This window comes from Hetaerina americana, unplaced genomic scaffold (assembly GCF_022747635.1).
Source record: "Hetaerina americana unplaced genomic scaffold, ioHetAmer1.1.p SCAF_11, whole genome shotgun sequence".
Classification (NCBI taxonomy): domain Eukaryota; kingdom Metazoa; phylum Arthropoda; class Insecta; order Odonata; family Calopterygidae; genus Hetaerina; species Hetaerina americana.
Genome location: NW_027286181.1, coordinates 18,256,803 through 18,278,706, shown reverse-complemented (window position 1 = coordinate 18,278,706; position 21,904 = coordinate 18,256,803). Strand labels below are relative to the sequence as shown.

The window sequence follows — 21,904 nt, the reverse complement described above, 5'->3', positions numbered from 1 at the left end:
ATTCTGAGTTCCTATTCTAACTGGGTCAGTCTTCTTCTTTATCTTTTATGCTGTGGCTGTCTCTTTGCAAGGATTTTGTGAGATAATGATCAAAGAAACCTTGCCCATCCCACTTTTGGACATGATACATGGCCAATTAGGCGAAGTTCTCAAGGCTGATTCTAATAATTTGCTCATCTATCTGTTCAAGGGATAATTCATTGAAGTGGCTTTCCATCACTCAATAGTGTTTCCAAAATGACACAATCACTCAAATGGGCATCTCATGTGAGTCAGATGCCTTTGCAGCTGCCTCAGTGAGGAACAGAATTTGAGCGGACTACCTTTCATTTGGCTCCTACCCTTCAACCTATCTACTTGGAGCATTTATCTTTGCTTTCACTAAGCACTTTTGGTTATTAGAACACACAAGTCCTTCCACTAAATCATTTGTTGTCCATAAGGAGGGCTAATGTAATTGTGTGTGGGAAGTAATAAATTATGCTTTTATGTTCATTATATGAATTTTAATACAATATGTCAAGATTTGGAAAAATATTTTATTAAACTAGTCATTACAGGTATTACAGGAATGCTATAAGCTTACAGCCATATTTTTAAACATCATGTTTCATGAATTTTTTATTCTATTTTAATATCATTTGATACATCACAATTTAATGAGTAAATAGTTTAACCTTTTAGTACCTCCTGTAGTTTGGTGTTTTTTCTTTGGGACAATATGGCATGGGAAATAAGTAAAGCCATAAGGTTACACTTGGTTTGAAGCAATATTTTTCAGGTTTCTGTTGTAGGAAGAATCTTTGATTGCTACAAGCTGATTGGTTAAATGCTTCGGGTTTTTACGCTTGGTGCTCCAAATGTCTGTCACTCTTTTTCTCATTCCTTCTACCTCATCCTCTCTTACTGGGTGAATCATCTCAATCATCAGTACAAAAGAGTTAACTAAAATGAATGTATTAATTCTATTCATTTTATCTTTCATATCCAGACACCCTTCCCCTTACATAATGGAAGTTGCCGGACTGCTGAAAGGTGTATAATTAACAGTCTCAAAAATATGCTCCAAAGTATTCTTCTAATCAATACTGCATGAGCTTTATTCCATTTGGAATATTTCAGTAATATTCAGTCATTTTAAGAAACATCATGTATATATTTCTTCTTAATCTCTCTCCAATTTGGTTCACAGGATGATTGTATGCCTAACAAAACATTGAATCAGAAGTTATTTTCAGCATATTGATATGCTCATTTTTCAGACACAAATATTGCCCATTTTCAAATGATAACACTTTTTAGTACAACATAAAAGTTAATATGCTACAACTAATAATACAAATCTTACATAATCATTTATATGTATTACTTTTCAGATGGAAAGGCACAAAAGAGCAATCATATTCTGATACTCTCTTCATATGGATCTGTAGCAGTGATTAACCAAGTGGAAAACCAGCTCAAGTGTAAAGTTCATCATTTACCAGGTTCAATTCACTGCTCCAGCTTAGCTGGTACAAATACAATTTTACACTCAGATGGATTAAATCTTTGGCAAAGTGAGATAAATTTAGAAAATAATGCCGATGTGACATTCAACACACAACTTCTGCATGTGAAAGGAGTGGTTGCTTTGGCTAATAATGCCAAGACCAATGAAGTTATAGTTGGTTGTAGGCACTGCATCTTATACCGCATGTCTCTCTCTTCTCCAAATTTGCAAGCAGATAAGGGAACGCTCACAAATAGATCTGAAACATGCAGTGAAATTGGATCACTGCTGCGTGAATGGCACAATGCTACGCAGGAGCTGAATTTCCTTAAAGAAATCATATCAACAGAAAATAAGGTAATGCGAGAAATGTCTACAGCTACCAGAGGAATAATACTAAAGGATATGATTAAATTAAAAATAGATGTGAGTGACAATTTCCCTTTTGCACTCAAAAACACACTTGCACTAAGGGTCACAAACCAGTCACCACAAGAATTTTCAAATGAATTTTGGCTCTTTCACATCCAAGTAAACAGCGGTGAATGGAATGTGTGCATGACTGAAAAACTAGAGAGCTCTTTCAAACCAAATGGTGAAACTGTTTTCATAGTCCCAGTTGATGCAGAAGACCTCAAATTTCCAGTCACAGTTGACTGCTCCCTTGTGTTAAGTGTTCCAATGGGTGAATGCAGCAATAAGGATGATCAACAGTTCCATGAAATTCCTATGCAACGAGTTTTCTTGGATGTAACAAATTTCCTTACGCCTATCCCAGAAAATTTCTTGATGAATCACCAATCTCTCTCAAGGGAAGATGCAACCTGGGACCAATTTCTGGCACGTTTTCGTCATGTTTCTTCAATGCAAGGTGCTGCCACGAGGAAGGGAGAATCTCAACTCCTGCACTGCTATACTTTTAGGCTCCCTGAAACATTGAGTTGGTCAGAATTCAAAGATCAAATGATGAAAAAAACAGATCAAAGACTGCAGTTTAGTGTATATCATGCAAACAGGCTCAAGTTTAGAGTACGACACTGTATCATCACTTTCACATGCTCGATTGACAATGAGACTGTTAATATTGTGACGACAGATAAGTATATTCTGGGTGAAATTCAAGCTTTTATTGCTAATAAAGTTCTATCAGAAAACAATGATTGTGAAAGTGCAAAAAATGTATGTGTGGACGAAGGTATTTATTTCAAATTAAGGAACATTAATTTAGCCCTGGAAGTGGAAACTGAGAAAGGAGCTTCTTGGAAGAATTTGAGTGCTCTGAAGCGAGAACTTAGAAATCTGTCTGATTTACACCTCCCTGACTGGAAAAATTCCTGATCTATCATGAGCTTCTTTGGAATCTCAAAACACTTCCAAAATCATGTATTTAACTGATTGTTTAACTTATTTTAATTATATAAACATATTTTGCTTTTGTTTATTACAATTGAACTGTTATTTTTACAATAAACCTTGTGTATATTTGTTTTCCTTTATATAAGTTACTTAAAAATCATGTTATGCTTCAATTGATTGTATGGTTAAAAAAAACAGTACACAATAACTATGGGCACTTAATGAACTTTGATGAAAACAATTTTTCTGTTCTTTATTGAACACTGTCAAAATCATCATTTTGCAAAAAATGTTTTACTGTAACAAGAAAAATAGACCATACCTATAAATCCAAAAATTGAAAACTATAATTTAGAACTGTGGAACTTTTTCTTCTAACCTAAACTTAATTATTTGATTGATACAGCCATCTATGAATATACAATTTGCCAGTATTTGCTTCAATTAGGTACATTCACTCTTTTTTCTAGGAAATTCAACCATTGCAAAATGTTAGCAAATATTGAAATATACTGTTACAACTGCAAAAAATATAAAATATGATTGAACAGGCAAAAAAATTGGACAGCTTTCTGGGAATAAAGAAATTTTTAGCACACACGGCACTTTTTACCATGATCTCTACTGCATGAAGCCACTTCCGGATTTTCTTATTAAATGCATAACAATACTCAATTGAACATAAATTTAATTCCCGAGATAATATTTTAATTCAATTGCTTAATATCAAATTAATGAATATTCACTCAATGATTCCTCAATGCAATCGAAAAAATACTATACTACAAGGTTGACTTTCCTCCCCAAGGACTCAATGGTGGATGGGATGGTGCATTCTGATGACCCCCAACGTTATTCTGGTTGGACCAATGACATATGTACCTTGTAGGGTTACTCAAGCTAAATAGGTCAAAGGGTATGATACAGGCCAAACGTAGTCTATGCAGCATTTGCTCCACAGTGAAACAGCTGCAAAGGCATCTGACCCTAGTGAGATGACCAATTGACTGGTGTCATATTAAGTGTTTATATATATCCAAAAAGTTATTGGCAAAGCAACCGGAGACAAGAGAATCAAATTAGACACCCTGAGGGATGTTAAGTCATTTATGTCTCATACACTTCATATCTGCTAAGGATTATACCTTGTAGTTGAAATAAAATAGATTTCACCATAATCTAATGATGCAGAAGGCTAAAAACTGCTAATTACAACTGGAAATAACATAAAAGGAAGAAAATAATTTTATGATACCTTGAATCAATATGCTTAAAACATTAAGCATCTCATTGAGAAATAAATTCCAACAATAATAGATCTTAAATTTAAACTACTGTTGAATAATCTACAATATTATTCCTCCGTTAAGTGTTCCAACATGGTTCATGGATTTTGCAACTTCTCTGATATTTTCTATGATCTTGAACACCAAACTATTCTTTTCATGAATATATTTCCAAGTTTAACTAGTATTTTCCAATTAATGAACGATATCATAAATTTTATCACTATCATTATTGGTATTCCTCTGGTTAAGGAAGGTTTCAGATGGACACAGCCTATTTCACCAGTATATGTAATAGGGAATAGAACGCATTTAATTCATTTGCACATTATATAACATCTTTTAAATACCTAATATTTAGCACAAAATGTTATTTTGTGATAGGACCTAACTAATTTTTTCCCTTTTAGAAGGGAGTTTTCTCAAAAGTGTAGGCTGTAAATCATTTAACAAATATTTATTACTCAATTACAAACCCTGATTTTCAAGTGAGCAGCAACCCTGGTAGTAGTAGTAGTAGTATTTAGGGGAGGCAACCGACAGCTGAGGTCATTTGCACCATTAGAGACGGACAGGAAAGGATGAAGGGTGGAGAGAAACCTGGCGTCGGCATTAGCCTACTCTTTATGAAAGGTGCCAAGGGGTCCGCAGCTTAACATCCGCCGGACAGCACACCACTCAAAGTGCCCTCCACAAAGCACCTCATGTAGGGATCGAGATACCACTGAAAAATATTCAACACCGCTGGTATTTGAACCCGGGCCCTCTGGGTGGGAAGCCAGTATGATAGCCGCCGCACCATCTCGACCCCTGCTACCTTGATATATGCACACCTGAATAATGAAGTACCAAGCATAATTTTGAAGGAATATAACACATAAGCAATGTTCAAAATAAAGGAGTCCAAAATCCACTAAAGAAAGGCAATTTCCTAAATCACATTAGAAATGCCCCTTTCCCAACCAATTCACCACATCATTACAGCTCTATGCCCTTAGTAACAAAGTAAGGCCCTTGGAAAATTTACATTATTATTTTCGTACCTTATGCAAATCCTTTGATGTCTTTAATCGCCATATCTACAGTCATCAGAGGCTTTTTAAGAAGCTGCTGTCCAAGTAATACAGGCAAGATTCGTTCACACTGGTCTTCTATTTCGGCTAGACTCTTTTCCGCATTGATAATTAATACTGGAGGCATGTTCTGCTGAAGTTTTTGCTCCACAAGCCATGTTTCATAGGCCCCGTGAAGTTTTCTCAAATAGTCCAAGGGAATTCTATCTTTTTCTTCAGAACGTCCTCTCTTGATCATTCTTTTGTACGCAACCTCTGGTGAGCACTGCAGGTATACTGTAAATATGTACTCATTTGAGAGGTTTGCTAGTCTTAAAAAGAGATACATTAGCCATTTGTAAAATAAATTTATGCATAAAGATTCATTTTTTAAACCACTACACCATGCAAAGCTCATGTGATCTTTTTGATAAATTCCACCATCACACCAAGCACTACATGCTAACTTCTAAAAGCCGATTTGATTTTGTAGTGGATTAAGATATTTACATTGCATGAACTAGAGTAAAATCCACAGGAATGTTTATTGATTAATGGTAATTGCAATCATTTGAATGGTGCACTACATTTTGTTAAAAAGAATACATTTTTTTAATGCACAGGACTGCAATACAACACACCACTTGTAATAAATAAATAAACTGCTGGTTAGAGTTGAATTCCATTTAAATGCTGAAAAAACATGGCATATTGAATGCAATCTTAAATGAAAAATAACTGAAATTGAAACAGCTGAAATACTAGGAATTTATATTGATACAAAACTTTCCTGGGAGATCCCCATCAGTCAGATCTGTAATAAACTGAGTAAAATTGTTTTGTTTTTAAGAAACCCCCACTTTCTCATTTCAAATGAGTATTGTTTAAAACTTTGCTTTCTTTCAATGTTATTTGAATTATGATGTTGAGTTATGGGTTCATTCCCCACATGTTCAAATCTTGCTACTACAAAAGAGAGTAATTTGCTCTCTTGCTAATATACCACCATGTCATTCCTGCAAGCCTTTTTTTATTAGGTATGGAAGCATGACTTACCAATTGAGATCTTACATCCATAATTACACCAATAGGGATAAAGTGAATCGAATAACTAATCTGATCGATTAGTATTTTGATTACTAGATTGATCTGATACTAAATTTTTAAAAAGCTCTTTTGCTTATATGGTTCAAGAGTGTCGACAAAAAAATTCCATGACATCAATGCACATTAACAGTGTCCAAATAGCAAGGGTTCACAGTAAATTTCCCTTTTCTCATTTCTTCCTGGTAGGAGCTCATTAATTTAATACCTATTCATGGGTTCCTTAAAAGTGGTGGTCAAACAAAGGCAGCCCAGTTGCCCATTACGGGTGACCTTAGAGACTCACCAGATAAGCCACCACAATGGAAGTAAACGAGAGCCACCTGGCATCAGCATTAGCCTACTCTTTACGAAAGGCCGAATGTGCCGAGCCTTAGCACCGGGGTAGAGACAGGTCCTAAGAATGCATGAATTTCCAACTCTTGGGAGGGGTTTTAAAGGGGTCATTTGGGAGAGGGGATGGGCGTGATACAGTACTTAGTACAAGTACCACAAGATATTTTTGGAGATGAAGAAATAAGCAGGCAAGAGAAGAAGTATTGGTATAAGGAAAGAAACTCAATATTAACAACTATCTACTTTGGGATGAAGGTGCACTTAAAAGGCATCAACTCGTTATTGCATCAGCCAGATAGAACTTAACAGCACCTGACATATTATTGAAGTCAGTCACAAAGCACTTGAGTTTACTAATTCAATATAGGTGATGTGCAGAAAAATTAGCCAAACCATAATTTGCTCTCCAACAACAAGGGAAGGCAATTTCCTAATTCAAGCTTCTGTGAGTTCAATGAGTCTATAATGTGGAACATGCATTGCCAGGAGAAAGCACCATTCTAAAAGAGAATCTGCTGACAAATCACTTTAAGATGATTCAACACCAGAAATATGCCAAGTCTTCAGGATTAATCCACATAGGGACAAAAACCTTTTCTAGGTTGGAGTTAAACTAATAGAGAAAAATGAAAATTTCACACTGGGTATTGTAATTGTCAAAGCTTATATAACAATGACAAAATTTAGTACGAGGGTCATCCGGAAAGTAGTACCCGTTCGTGCCGCATGAAGTGCTGACGACGCGAGTAGCCGCTGGACGAGGTCAGATAGCTTCAGTGGCTTGTCTGCCTTCTCTGAGCCAAGTTGCGTGACGCTAGCATTGCCTGTGTTGTTTCTGTGATTGTTTACAATGTTTAAAAAAATTGAGAACGCCGCCAGTTGTGAAGTGAGGGCAGTGATTAAATTCCTCAATGCAAGAAACGTTCGCCCATGTGATATTCATCGCCAATTAAAGGAGGTGTATGGAGACAATGTAATGGACGAGTCGTCTGTTCGGCGGTGGTGTCGCAACTTCAACATGGGGAGGGGGAACACACACGATGATGAGCGTTCGGGGAGACCGTCTGTCATTACAGACCAACTGGTGAGCTCAGTTGACGAATTCGTGAGGAACGATCGGCGCGTCACAATTGATGACATCTGTGAGCATTTTCCCAATGTTTCTCGAACAATTGTTCATGAAATTGTTAAACACCATCTGCATTATGCAAAAATTTGTGCAAGATGGGTCCCTCGCGTATCTCAATGAGCTGGCGGCGAAGGACTATGCAGCAGGAATACAGAAACTTGTCACACATTATGACAAATGCCTTAATTTGCTTGGAGATTATGTTGAGAAGTAGTTTAAAGTATCCTCTTTCAAATAAAATTTTTTATGTTTGTTAATATTTACTTTTGTGTCTTTATTTCACGAACGGGTACTACTTTCCGGATGACCCTCGTACATCTACACCTTCAACACTGGCAGAAGAGGTTTCTTTCCAGGAGGAAAAGGGGATCTCTCACATATTGAGTTACTCTTGGAAAAATTTATTAGGAGTAAGTAGGCATGGAATTTTAATTAATCGACATGCATACTGATATTTTCCCCTAATTATTTCTTGGAAAATATGCATCTTATTATATGCTCTCCCCATGGACTACAACCTTGATGTGGTGGAAGGGCTTGTGTCTTCTGATGGCCCCCTAAAGATGTGCTGGGGGGTGAAATTATATTTGCCCTTGGTAGGGTCACCCATGCCAGGAAGGTTGAAGGGTAGGAGCCAGTTTGGGTGCACAGTTCAAACAGCATCTGTTCCTCCTTAATGAGGCAGCTGCAAAGGCATTTGACCTCAGCTGAGCAGCCATTTGAGTGATGGTATCATGTTAAAACCACTACTAAGGAAAGCACTGGGAAACCACCCCCACTGGGCCATGTGTCTTGCCCAGGAGTGGAGGAGCGAAGGTATCTGCAGTCATCATCTCGTGAAATCCTTACAAAGTGAAATCAACCGCAGCAGCACAGAAGACAGTTGAACCAGGGAGATGAGGGACTTAAATGTTTGCTCAGTGTTGAGGACAGGGAACTCACATACATAGAATACAATCTAAAAAAAAAACCATAAATGCAGTAATCAACCCGAAGGTCGGTTCAGTAGGTGATGGTAGAGATCACCCAGTACTAAGCCTTATATAGCGTGTGAAAATTCACACATCAGGGTAGGGGGGCCAGTTCCTTTCCCTGTGCCGGTTATGGTTTCCCAGAAAGATCTGGTACCTGAAAAATCACATAGCTTGGGTGGAGCTGCAGCTGCCCAGTGCCTTGGCCGGGAATCGAACCCGGGACCCTTCGGTCAGCAGTCCAACGCTCTACCCCCTGGACTACCGCAACCAATTTATGTATTAACATTTTATAAAAGATAACTGTTTACTGCACTTTACTCAAGGTACATTTTATATCTCCAACACACCTTGGGAGTGTAGCAGTAACATTACATTATTTCACACAGATATGGTATTAAAAAATATGATACGTATGATGCTACAGGATTTTCATAGTTTTGTGGAGAATTGCTGTAATTAACATGCATTATTAAGGGTTTAAGTTATTAGATGGCATTAAACACTTGGGAAGAATGAATTTAAAAAAATTAGCTTCAAGAGAATAGTCATACGACTTAGCTTTCAATGAAAACAAATAAAATATAAATGTATTAACCATTCAACATCTCCCATAACATGCACAATGTCTAAAAAAACCAGTCACAGAATAGCTCAAAAGATCAATAACTATAGCCCAAGTATTAAATAGAAAAGGTAAATTCAATTCTGCACATGATTACCAATTAAATCCAATGAAATGTCCATGTTCAAAGTCATCCATTCATAATATTTGCACAGGACTGCATACTCAGCTCCAGTGAGTAAATTGTCCTTGTGTGATTCTTCTATAAAAACATATCTGTAAAAAAATGATAACATCAATTTTTTAAATGACTCACGCAAATCTTGAAGTGAAACGTTTATAAGTACAGAGTTTTATCAATCTATTACCTTATCAATTATAACCAAATTGAACAAATGGCACAAAAATACTCGGACAGGCCAAATAAAATGCCTAGTTGTAATGCATAACACAATGGGATTTTTTGGGGAATCATGTCAGGTTAAGCATTCTTTCTCTAAAATGATATTGCATCTCTCATTCACTTCGAAATTAGATGTCCAGGGATGCCAGTGGTCATAAGCATATTCTTTTCCTGATTACTACATTTGGGTCCAATGTAAATTTTTCAGTTTGTTCAAAAGCCTTCAATTTTAGGCCTGTTGATGTTTTTACAAAGAAACATCATGGAAAATAATTTCTGGTAACATGAGTGATGGGCCAGCAATAGCCAGTAAAGGAAATTCAGTACTTCTTCAGTCAATGTTATTAATTATGCAAGTCACCCTTATTTTTTGAGATTGTTATTACTGTATTTAAAATGTATGAATGGGATGTGCAGAAGTTTATTTCAAAACCGAATAAAACTTTTCACATTGAATCTCATGTAACAAACCACAACTAAAATTACTACAAGAAGGATATGTTTTTAATCTGAAAAGGCACCTTCTTCAGAAGAAATCCTTTGCCTTCAAATGAATGAAGGCAAAATAATTAAATTATTAAAGGGGAAGTCAGGAAAGTCATATTGTGCTCCTTAATCATATGTAGTAGTTCCTTACACATTGCACAGAATAATTAAGAACTAAAATCAATTCTTTGAGTCGTGAATTAGCCGCCAGTTAAAGAGTGAAAATCTCATTCCTTCCATTTATTTATTACATTGTACCCCCCTTTTCCCCATCCTACAATCTCAGTTTATCTCCCATTTTCAACAAAGCTTTATCTTCCCCTTTCTTCCATTCATGTAAAAATAAAATGTGGATAAAATATTTTTAAGTCATAGTCTTAGGCTTAAAGTAAAATTGCAACAATTTTACAGCCTCATTACAACTTTCACAGACTGAAGCCTGTATGGCACAGTCTAATATATTGCCCATGAAATTGGGAGGATAATCGGGTAAATGGAGGTTATGCATCATATGCCAAACACCAAAATTGGGACCATTATAATTGGCCTTACCAGGACTAAATCTTTTCTTATTCTTTTTCGTCCACATTTTAAAGTTATATTAACTTACCTTACAGAATAGAAGCCTTTGAAACATGGTGCTGGAGGAGAATGCTGAAGATTAAATGGACAGAAAAAATAAGGAATAGAAGGAAGCATATAGAAGAGCAGAAGAGGATAGGACGATATGCATAACTCTACGGCAAAGAAGAAATAGATGGATTGGACACACATTGAGGCACAATGGATTGATTAGGAATATAATAGATGGAAAAAAAGAAGGGAAGATTCCACGAGGAAGACCAAGAGATCTACATAATAATCTACATAATACCCCGCAAGCCACTGCAAGGGCGTGTGGCGGGGGTATTACATGTACATAGGACAAATTAAGAAGGACGTAAAATAGAGAGGGTATCAAGGATTGAGGGAATTGACATAAAAAGAGTAGCATGGAGGGGTTTCCTAGGATTGAAATACTGATGATGATGATGATTACCTTACCTGTTATTTTGAAGTGACCTTTCAATGACTTGAACATCAAAGAAATTCTTCTGCATTTGCAGTCCTAATCTACAGAGCTGTACATAATTTTCAAAAAGAAAATTTCTTCCCGATAAATCTTCATACAAAAGCTCAAGTAAGTTGTAACTGGAAACATTACGCCAAACCTCAACTGGCTCCTAGAGAAAAAATGAAAAATTACAAATGAACAACTATTGCCATGTAGCCCCTTCTGTGAACTGTGCCACTCATAAAATTTAATTTTAATCATTAAAATACCCCTTGAATAAACAGAAAATAATTAATCATTCCCTGCAATATATGACATACCTTTATGGTTGCCATAGTAATTTGATACAAACATTTCTCTTATATCCAAGTTCATATAATCCCAAATTTTTACAAGTCCATTGCTATCTGCTCCAAATCTGTACCCTATTTGTGAAGTTATTTTCCTATTCTCAAATCTGTACTTAAAATTCTGAGGGTTACATTTGCTGCATGCAAAATTATACTTATAACTTAACTCTAGCTTTTGCATTTAACTGCTTCACTCTTTTTTAGACATAAATTAGACCCGGCCATCCCATGCCGCACATGAGTACCGGCAGATCACATTTGTTCTTGAATATGTGACATGTGTGTCATGGTAGTCCAGGGATAGAGCGTTGGACTACTGACCAGAGGGCCCGGTTTAGATTTCCGGGCAAGCCTCTCTGGGCACCTGCAGCTCCACCCAAGCTATGTGATTTTTTGGGTACCAGGTCTTCCTGGGAAACCATAACCGGCACAGGGAAATGAACTGGCCCCCCAACCCTGATGTTTGAATTTCACATGCTGCCAGGCTTAGTACTGGGTGAACTCCACCATCACTTACTAAACCGACCTGCAGGTTGATTACTGCGTTTATGGTTTTTTCTTATGTAACATAATATGATATATGACCCCTGTAAAAGTAACATGCTATGAAAATGGCCCATAAAACCTATTCATGTTGGTTGGGCCAGGACTAAATGTAGAAAAAAGGTTGAGTATACCACATATTAAGCCCTAGATTATTATTTGGTATTTCTTCAATGAAGGAAGGTTTAGGATTGCGAGATAACCCAGTGGTACAAAAAACATTTCTTTACCTTGCCTAACAAAACAACCAAGGATCCAACACAACAGTAAGATTATCTTCAACTCCATTTACTTCCCTCCTCCCTACTCTGTCCAGCATCCCCATCCTAATTATACCCTTTCTTCGTTTGCCTAACGTTCTCCTTACTTTCACAGTCTTCAAAATCTCATCACCAATCACAGTGCTCTCTATCTTTCCTGCCTTGCACTTCTGTACTTGCTATACTTACGGTACATTTCACCTTTTTCATCCTACTTCAAACCTCGTATATTTCCAAAGCCAATCTTCACTTCTTCCCTAGCTTTAAACACCATGTTTTACCATCAGACAAAACCACAATCCATTTGAATGCTTCAGAGTGTCTTTTCTAAAAATCCTCACTTATATTACCTGTAATCCATTCCCTCATCCTTGTGAAAGCTTATTGTCTAATGCATTTAATTCTTCTACCTTATGTCCCGACTCCTTTGATCATTAAGGACCAGAGCCCTTCAAATAAAAGTGATCTGTTCTACTTGATCTAATTCATGAACTTCTATTTCAACATATAACTTAGCTTTCCTCTTTCCCAAAAACCAAATAACCTTTGTTTTGTTTCCATTGATTCTCAATCCATACCCATCGTGCTGACTCCTCAATGCCCTCAACATTCTTGCAATCCTTGGCTGATGGGCAAACTATAGCTTGATTATCGGCAAACCTAATATTATCAATACCGCACAGACTTTCATCCATACCTCCAGTTCTTTCAATGCCTCTTTTACCATCTCCTTCACATATATATTTAATAGAAACAGGTTATAATGGACAAGTTGTACTTACTCCTCTTTCTAACACTGCCTATCCCACCAATCTCCTCTTATTTTCCACAATACAATCATTAACTCTACCCATTTCACTCTATCAAACAACTTCACAAAATCTACAAAACAACAAATACATTCTCATTGCACTCAATGTTTCTTTCTATTAGAGATCTAATTAATGCTATTACATCACACATGCCTCTCCCCTTTTTGAATCTATATTGATCATCCCCTATGTAACCATTTGATCTCCACTCAATCATCTTATGATGATCATAAGCACAGCTGCAAGCAAACTCAATCTTATTGTTATATAGTCCTTACATATAGATGCCTTTTCCATTTTTGGAATGGGAATTAACTATTACCTGACAAAATCTTCAAATATAATCAAACAAACAATCTAATCACTCCCTCATGAATGCTAAAAATCAATTGGTTGATTTTTTGTGCTCTCAACAAATTGTACTGACAAAATTAACAAAACTAGCAGGCAAAGATATCTATTAAAGCCAACCATAATAAAACTACTTCTAATTGTGGAATTCCTACACATGGAAAAGGTTATGCAAAAAGTTTCCAAGAAACTTATCTCCCTGCTTTGCCCTCCTTAATCCTGGAACCCACGGGTCGATTCCCAGGCAAGCCTCTCTGGGGACCCTCAGCTCTACCCAAGCAGTGTGATTTTTTGGTAGGTCTCCCGGGGAAACCATAACTGGCAAAGGGAAAGATACTGGCCCTCCTAACCTGACGTGGAAATTTTCATACCATCGGGCTTATTATTGGGTGAACCTTACCATCACCTATCCAAACCGACCTTCGGATTGATTACTGTGTTTTTGATTTTTTTTAATCTGACATAACTCATCATTAGTACTAAATTATGATCTGAATCCACAATCCACTCCTGGGAAACGGAGTGAATTGATGACACTGTTCCTAAATCTGTCTAACCATTATATAGTCTAACTGAAATCTTTCTGAATTCTTGGACAATTTCCATGGATGCATGTTAATAGTGGTGGTAAAACCATGTTTTTCATGATTAACCCCTGTCTACTGCAGAACTCTATTGCTTTCTCCCTGCGGTCATTACTCGTTCCTAAACCATAGTACCCTACCTCACTAATATTTTTGACTTTGCCCTCCTTGTGCTCCAAACCCCCATCACTATGAAATATTTCTCTCCAGGAACACCTGCAATTATATCCTCTAACTGATCAAATACCCTATCAAATTTTTCCTCCTTATGAGTGCTTGGGGGCATGTAGACCTGAACAATGACTAAGTTTGTAGGTTCAGATTTCACTTCTACTGATAATGTTCTATCAGTTTGCCTGATCTAAGCTTTCTGTGCTTTTTCCTAACTTTTTGCTCAACACTATTACCACCTCTAGCTGGTTCTCTTCTCCTCTTTGCATAACACCACACAGGATACAACATTGAGCATATTATGATATAACTATTACTCCAGTAATCCCCAATATCCTTCCATTTCACCTAGCAAAGCCTCACAATCTCTCTTCATTTTTCCTTTCTATTTTCCAATAGGACTATTTTCACTGATTTAGAACTTTTCTATGTTTTCTGATAAAGATTTTATTTTGCCAAGATTTCATGAGATGACAACTGCAGAAGGCTTGCCTCTCCTGCTGCCAGACACGACCCTGCAGGCTGAGTCATGTAGTTAGTTGCCCGGCCTCATACTTGGATCAATGTTCATCATTGTTTTGTGGCATAATCAGTTGAGATGGTTTCCCACTGCCTTCCTAAAGAGTGTTCGTATTGTGACACCATCACTCAAATGGTCACCCTACTGGGGTCAGGTGACTTTGCAACCACCTCACAAGGAACAGATGCTATGTGGACTACCTTTTGTCTGGGCCCTACTCTTCTAACTATTTGACATGGGTGACTCTACCAGAAGAAATTACCAATGCTCCCTGAACAGAGCTCAAGAGGTCCTTAGAATACCTAACCCCTTTCCACCACGTAAAGGTTTGTAGTCCATGGGGTGGGAAGCCCTAATAAGCCTGTGATAATAACATGTGAGCATACGGTGGACAGTTCCTTTCCCAGTCCCACCTGTAGTTTCCTGGGATGGTTTAGTACCTGAAAAATCACCAAGTTTGGTTGAAGCAGAGGGTGCCCAGAGGACTGAACCTAGGCCCTGTGGTCAGTACTCCAGTGCTCCCCTCACTGGACTACGATCCCATGCTTACAGCTAATAATAATAATAATAACTAATATTCAAAGGTGAAAAAGAGAATTGGAAAAGGTTTGTAAACCTAATAGAACAGGAGTCATCTAACCTGTATTGTGATAGTCCCAGGATATCTTTTGAAAATATTCAATACAGAAGATTTTCCACTTGCAATGTTCCCATCAACTGATACACGAAACTGCTTAGCTGGGATTTCCTAGAAGAGAAAGGGGTCAATGAACAACTATAAAATAAACCCCCAAAAAATATTGATTGTCGCTATAATTTTCGATAATGCTAAGCAAGGTTAAAATTGAAATTACTAAGGGTTTTTCAGTTTTATTAAGGATTGAACTCTTTAACCTTCCCCATTCGTTTGCAGAAACATTTTATCCACCAACAAAGAAATCAAATATGATCAAGGGTAGAGAAGGTGAATGCTTCACAGCTTCCTTTCTTTCAATTTTCCATTCTCCACCATTCCCATCCCTCATAAGCTTCTAAATCCAGTCTTATCATCTTGCCTAAATGACCAAGTTTCTGAGTCTTACAAAACCGTACCCCTTATCAAAGTCTCCACAAATCTTTTCTTTAAGTCTTTATCTGATGTCCCAATAGTCAATTTTCTCCTCCTTGTTGAGGCTTCTTTGCCTAACACAATTCTTCTTCTAACATCCCAACTACTTTGATCATCTCTGTCCACAGCACAAGCAAAATAGATAAATAGCTCCACCTGCTCCAGTTTGTGCCCTTTATTTATTGTTAGTCATCATATATTCCAAATCTAATTATACTTCCCATAGCATCAATAGCTGCTGTTCATACATGAGCAATACTATATACATTAATTTTAGTAAAATTATGAATAACAAAATGAATTAGAAAGGATAGGGTTATATATGTTGGGTCAATTAATACCTAGAATTAATCAGAACAAAAAGGGCAGAGTGCATGAACATTCTAAGATTTTGGTTTTGAATTTCAGCATAACTTTTTAAATGAATTAAGCGAAGACTGTCAACTAATCTACATTCAGAATTAAGTCTTCAAATGAGTGAAAGACAAAGGTGCTGGTATGTTTCTTAGAAAATATGTTCAGCAGTCAAAATTCTCCCCAAAGCTAGTCCATTCCCAGTGAAGTGTATTGACATGAATAAGTTTTGAATTTTAAAAGAAACAAAAACAAAACTTTTATGGCGCTTTGTTCATAGAGTCAATACACACTTATTCATGAAGTAGGCTGTCTGAGATTTGGCTGGAATCTATGCCAGTAGTTATGGTTAAGTCTTTGAGCCTTGGCCACACAGCAAAATTGTAGTAAAAATTCAGCAGATCTCTTGCTTGCAAACAACCATACCCCTTTTCCTATAAATTGTTCTTCTCATCCTCCCTCACTATCATCACTTCCTGGTCCCTTTTCTTCTAAAAAATCTTTCTTGGCATCATGACAGCTTGATATCAATAGTTGATCCATCAGCCAGTATTGCCAATTCTTTCCCACAGAAAAGTTAGAGAGTTAATGGAAAGAAGCCTTTTTTTAAAATTAGACAATTTAACATTAGGGTATTAAAATTGAGGAACAGGGGCAGATTGAGGAGGATGGGACAAGTTGCAATTAGTAGGAAAAAATGGTCAAGGCAAATAAAATATATGTCCTCGACAAGGAGTCTGAGAAAAGGTTTTGCCCTCTCTCCTCAACACTACAAAATTAAAAAAAAAAACTAAATGGACATCATAAACCCTATTGGATGATGTAAATAAAATATAAATAGGCAAATTGTCTGGATCAGAGAGCCTAAAATTTGCCCTGAAAACATCATATTTGATTATCAACCCTAGTATGTCAACGGTAGCTCTCTACTTTTCTGTCATGAGTTGACCCGGCAGTGGGAGAAGAGAGGCTTCCATGGTCGTCATCTGAAGAAATCCTTGCAAAGCAAAATCAACAGCAGTAGCAACAAAGATGCAGAAGAAGGCCGAATTAGTTAGAATAGGAACTTGGAATTTTAGGACAATGTTGAGGACAGGAAAATTAAGAGAATAAAAAGCAAAAGGCGTAGGTATACATGAAAAATGCCGGGTGACTCAGAAAGGTATCAGTTAGATTATATTATGGTTAGGCACAGATTTAGGAACAGCGTGATCAGTTCACATGATTTCTTGGTAGCCAATGTGGACTCTGATCATAATTTAGTACTTATGAAGTGTAGCATCCAATTAATTAATATCAGGTTGGGGAGGCGGGTTAAGAAATGGAATTTGGAAGAATTAACTGGATTAACAAGTAATAAGTATCAGCAGATTACAGAGAAAATTATGAATGAGGGAAAGGAGGAATCGTTAATGGGAAAAGGACAAGGAAACCAAGGATCACAGATGAAATGATTGGAAAGATTGATGAGAGAAGAAAATGGAAGAATGTAAACATAGAGTTATGCAGAAGGAAGTACAAAGAATTAAATAATAAATTGAGATGGGGAGCAAATAAAGTAAAAGAAGCATGTTGGAAGGCGCAGTGCAAGGATATGGAAAGTTTGCAGAAGAAGGGTGAAATGAGTGAGCAAGGTTAGGCAAGGGTGAGAGATACAGCAAGGTTAAATCACAATTGGGAAGTAAGAAGGATAAATGTGTTAAAAGTTAGACATAAGTCGGGTAAAAAATAGATAAACCAGAAAAGATCCAACAAGATGGAAGGAATGTATATAAGAACAGCATGGTAAAGAACTTGGGTCAACAAGCTTAGACATAGAAAGGTAGTACGATGTGCATGAAGACAACTTAGGTCCAGGCATACTCGACGATGAGATAGGAGATGAAATCAAACAAGGCCATGGAGGTAGACACCATTCCTGAGGAAATAATTAAAAGTTTAGGAAAATGTTGGAGGAAGAGTCTATATGGACTAATGTGTAGCATCTATGTTTATGGAATCAGACCGGTAGACTTCACAAGATGTGTTAGTTCCTATTCCAAAAATGGCAAAGGCTAAAGAAGAAAAAGAAGAATGTACAAATAGGTACTTTCCTGAAGATGCTACAGTGTAGCGAAACTAGTTGAAAATAAATCAGTTATTTTATGTGGAAACTGCAAAGTTATTTAGTGAAACCCCTGTTTGATAGCCAGTGCTGTTCAAACTGAATGTGGAGGAAATGATTAAAGAGGCATGAGAAGAACTGGAGATAGGAGTGAAGGTTAGCGAGGAATTCATAAAATCAGTTAGGTTAGCTGATGGCTGTATCGTAGTTTGCTGGTCAGCCAAAGGTTTGCAAGAACTGCTGTAAACCCAGTGCAATAGATATGGGATGAGAATTAATATAAATGAAACCAAGGTTATGCGGTTCTTCAGGAATAGAAAGGCTAAGGCAAACGTTAAGAAGTAGTAGGGAGAAGAATACATTAGGCTAAGAAGCATTCACAAGGAGGAGGGAATTGATGACAGGGGTATTAAGTAATGATGTTAAGAAAAGACTTACTAAAATTTTAATATGGAGTGTGGTTATGTAAAGTGTGGATACATGGTCATTGAAGCAGGATGAGAGGCAAATATTGGAGGCTTTTGTAGTGGGGATTTGGAGAAGGATGGAGAAGGTGAAGTGGACAGTAAGGAAAACAAATGGGTAGGTGCTAGGTATGGTGGGGGAGAAGAGAGGATTGTTAGGAGAAATCATAAAGATGCAGGAAAAATGGATGAAAAAAATATTGATTGGAAGTGGGGTGTTGAAGACTGATAGAGGAGAATATTTTAGGTAAGCGAGGAAGGGGTTGAAAGAGGATATGGATTTTGGATGGAATGAAGGAAGGAAAGAAGTATACAGAGATGAAGAGGGGCTTGTAGAGTAGGATGTGGGGTACTGTTTTATTCAGAGGCAAGAAATTTACTTCATAGTTGTGTCCATCAAAAACCTACCTTAACCAGTAGATTACCTAAGTACCTAGGTCTCATTTATGTAAGCAGTACACCCCAAATGTGTAAAGAATAGTTGTACCCTGAGGCATATATCTCATAGGATGGAGGAAAACAAGTTGTGCTTCTTGTTGAATGCCAAATTCACTTGATTTTGGCAGCTTGCAACCTACTTTTTGTTCTGATGTTAATTTACTCCCCAAGGTTTGCAAATGACTCCATGCTCACAAATAAATGGTCATCTAGCATTCGATTGGCCACCATGATAATTGTATTAGTTTTTTAAAGACCATATCATACACGGTACCAAGAGTGTGCTCCATTTGTCCGAATGGCTTCTAGATCATGCTCATTCTGGGCCAGGAAGTTTAAGTGCCCAGGATATGAAGGCCGACTTTTCCACTCAAATTTCCCCTCATTTCCCAATGAATATAAACACCAAATACGACAAGAGATAGTAGCCCTGTCACACTCTTTGCCAGACATTTTCTTCTTCTTGGCAGTCATCATAGCTACCTCCTCCTCCTTTGGGTTCTCCACCCCTTTCTTTTCCTTGAGTTTGTATCCGCCCTCTCTCAATGTGGTAAATAACTCCTGTCAGTCAACAATTATCAAATGCCTTTTCCAGATCTATGAAAAAAATGCATGTTGTATGGGCTTTATTTAAAATTTTCTCGATAATGAGACAAAGTGCTAGCATAGATTCTCAAATGCCCATCTCTTTTCTAAACCTTCCGTGAGAATTCCTTAAATTCTGTTCAATATTATGAAGGCTAGTACTTTAGATACACAGGGCACTAAACTGAGGTACTGTATTTCTTGACTTTAATTGCAGATGCTGTCTTCAGAAGGGGAACAATAATGCACTTCTTTCTATTTGACATCAAGTGCCATGAATGGGAATTGATGTCAAATTTATCCCCAGAGAAAATTTCTGTAAACTACTACAAAAGAGTACCAGCCTCTACTACCATGGAGTACCTGGCTATGGAAAATGGGTTTCATGATGGAATTTTAATAGACTCATATCAGCAGCCACCACTCTCGGATTAGTTATGCATAAACCAAATATTTGACATTGATTTTACAAAGATCATTTTACTTTGATCATTGTCACTATAAATGCTAGAACCTCTACGTGAATATTATGGTATTTTGTGAACATGCTATATGCCGTATCATACATAATTTAAATTCATCCATAAGTTTTCAGTCGACCAGCTGCTCTTTTCTACGTTGCACCTCGAGTAGGCTGTACACCTATTTCAAGCACATCATACTCAATGTTCATCACCCAATCGATGTCTTATATAATTATAAATAATGTGATCATTAGAAAAATAAAGTATTATTATTATTAGTCTGCCGTTCCACAACTTTTTCGTGGGAAAAAAATACTGCACCCTGAGGTATTGCTGACAGAACATACATTAATTTCGTTATGAATCATCAGATAGGATATTTGGCCAATTCTGAAGCTCAATACAACTGAGGAATGGAATGACATTCACGCCCAACCGAGGCAACCATTTTAAATTATAATTCTCATTGTAAATTTTATTGTTTTATGATTCTTCATAAGATTACAATCCATTGAGACCCATAAGTTCTTTTATGCTACAATTTAAATTATGAACACTTAGTCACCACAGACAATCAAGAGTACAATCAGTGGAAGCAATACGTTTCCCGCCAGAACTTTCGCGTAATTTAAGGTTTTCGACAATTACGGACAAAAACCTATTTGTATGGTTTCATTGTATTTTCCGTGGGCAATCAATTGAAGTTGCCAAATCAACAAGTGAATAATATTAACTGCCGAGAAAAACTAAATTCAGTAGAAATACAAAGCACAAGGAGTTGCGCAGAAAATGGTTAACCTAGCTCTGTTAAGCTGAATTAACAAGTGAAAACATTGGTAAAAAGTAGTCATTTTGGCTTTACCCTTTCGTAACCTAGGTTTATTTCCGTACATCACACTTTGCATAATATCCTAGATATCACGTAATCAACAGATTAAGAGGAAATGTAATCATGGAATTAAAACTTACCCCGTTTGCTATTTTATGCTGGTTACGAATCATCCTTGCAATGTTCAACGAAGCTCGAAAATTACTTGAAAAGACTTTCGAAGCAGTATTAAAAAAGGACATTACTTCATGTTCCCACTAGTTTTATTGGTTACACACAATTGTAAATACCTACACAACTGTACGAAAGGGAGATCGCGGTTTTTTCATATCATGTAGCCAACATTGTAAAAAATTACTCATTCATTAATTGATGCAAGTGATATTTTAAAAATAATATCGTTTGACAAGAAGAAATAATTTGCAAATTTCTCTTACCCTGTACCTATTTCGCGTAATTAACCAGAGTTTAATTTCATAAACCCCGAAATCTAGAAGACAAGGTCTGTGTGCAACTGATTGAATACAATGATAACTTCAATTTTCAACTTTAAAGGCGGTTTAACTGGAGTGGGTATTCTTTGAAATGTATCTAGTGCAAATTCACTGTTATCTCTGAAAGAGTCAAATAGTAGAAGTTGTGGTGCATTTCAATTCAAAACGACTAAGGACTTTGCTCGGATGATTGTTGGCATTCTCTTCATCGTCACGATAACTCGATTTTACCGTAACGA

At 36.9% G+C, this 21,904-nt stretch overlaps 1 protein-coding gene across 2 annotated transcripts; it reads right to left on the bottom strand.

Moving 5' to 3' along the window:
* Positions 1-519: 519 nt before the first annotated feature.
* Positions 520-21,823, bottom strand: LOC139700952 (thymidine kinase 2, mitochondrial-like). Of its 2 annotated transcripts, XM_071599461.1 has the most exons (7): positions 21,609-21,823; positions 21,312-21,469; positions 15,466-15,573; positions 11,225-11,403; positions 9,449-9,567; positions 5,178-5,483; positions 520-2,420 (listed from the first exon to the last, which is right to left on the bottom strand). In XM_071599461.1, exons 2-6 carry the CDS (start codon positions 21,411-21,413, stop codon positions 5,179-5,181), a joined length of 813 nt encoding a protein of 270 aa, XP_071455562.1. In that variant the 5' UTR covers positions 21,414-21,469; positions 21,609-21,823; the 3' UTR covers positions 520-2,420; position 5,178. The 2 variants fall into 2 exon arrangements, with proteins under 2 accessions (XP_071455562.1, XP_071455561.1); XM_071599460.1 differs by lacking the exon at positions 21,609-21,823 and having other exon boundaries at positions 21,312-21,523.
* Between the last annotated feature and the right edge of the window lie 81 nt (positions 21,824-21,904).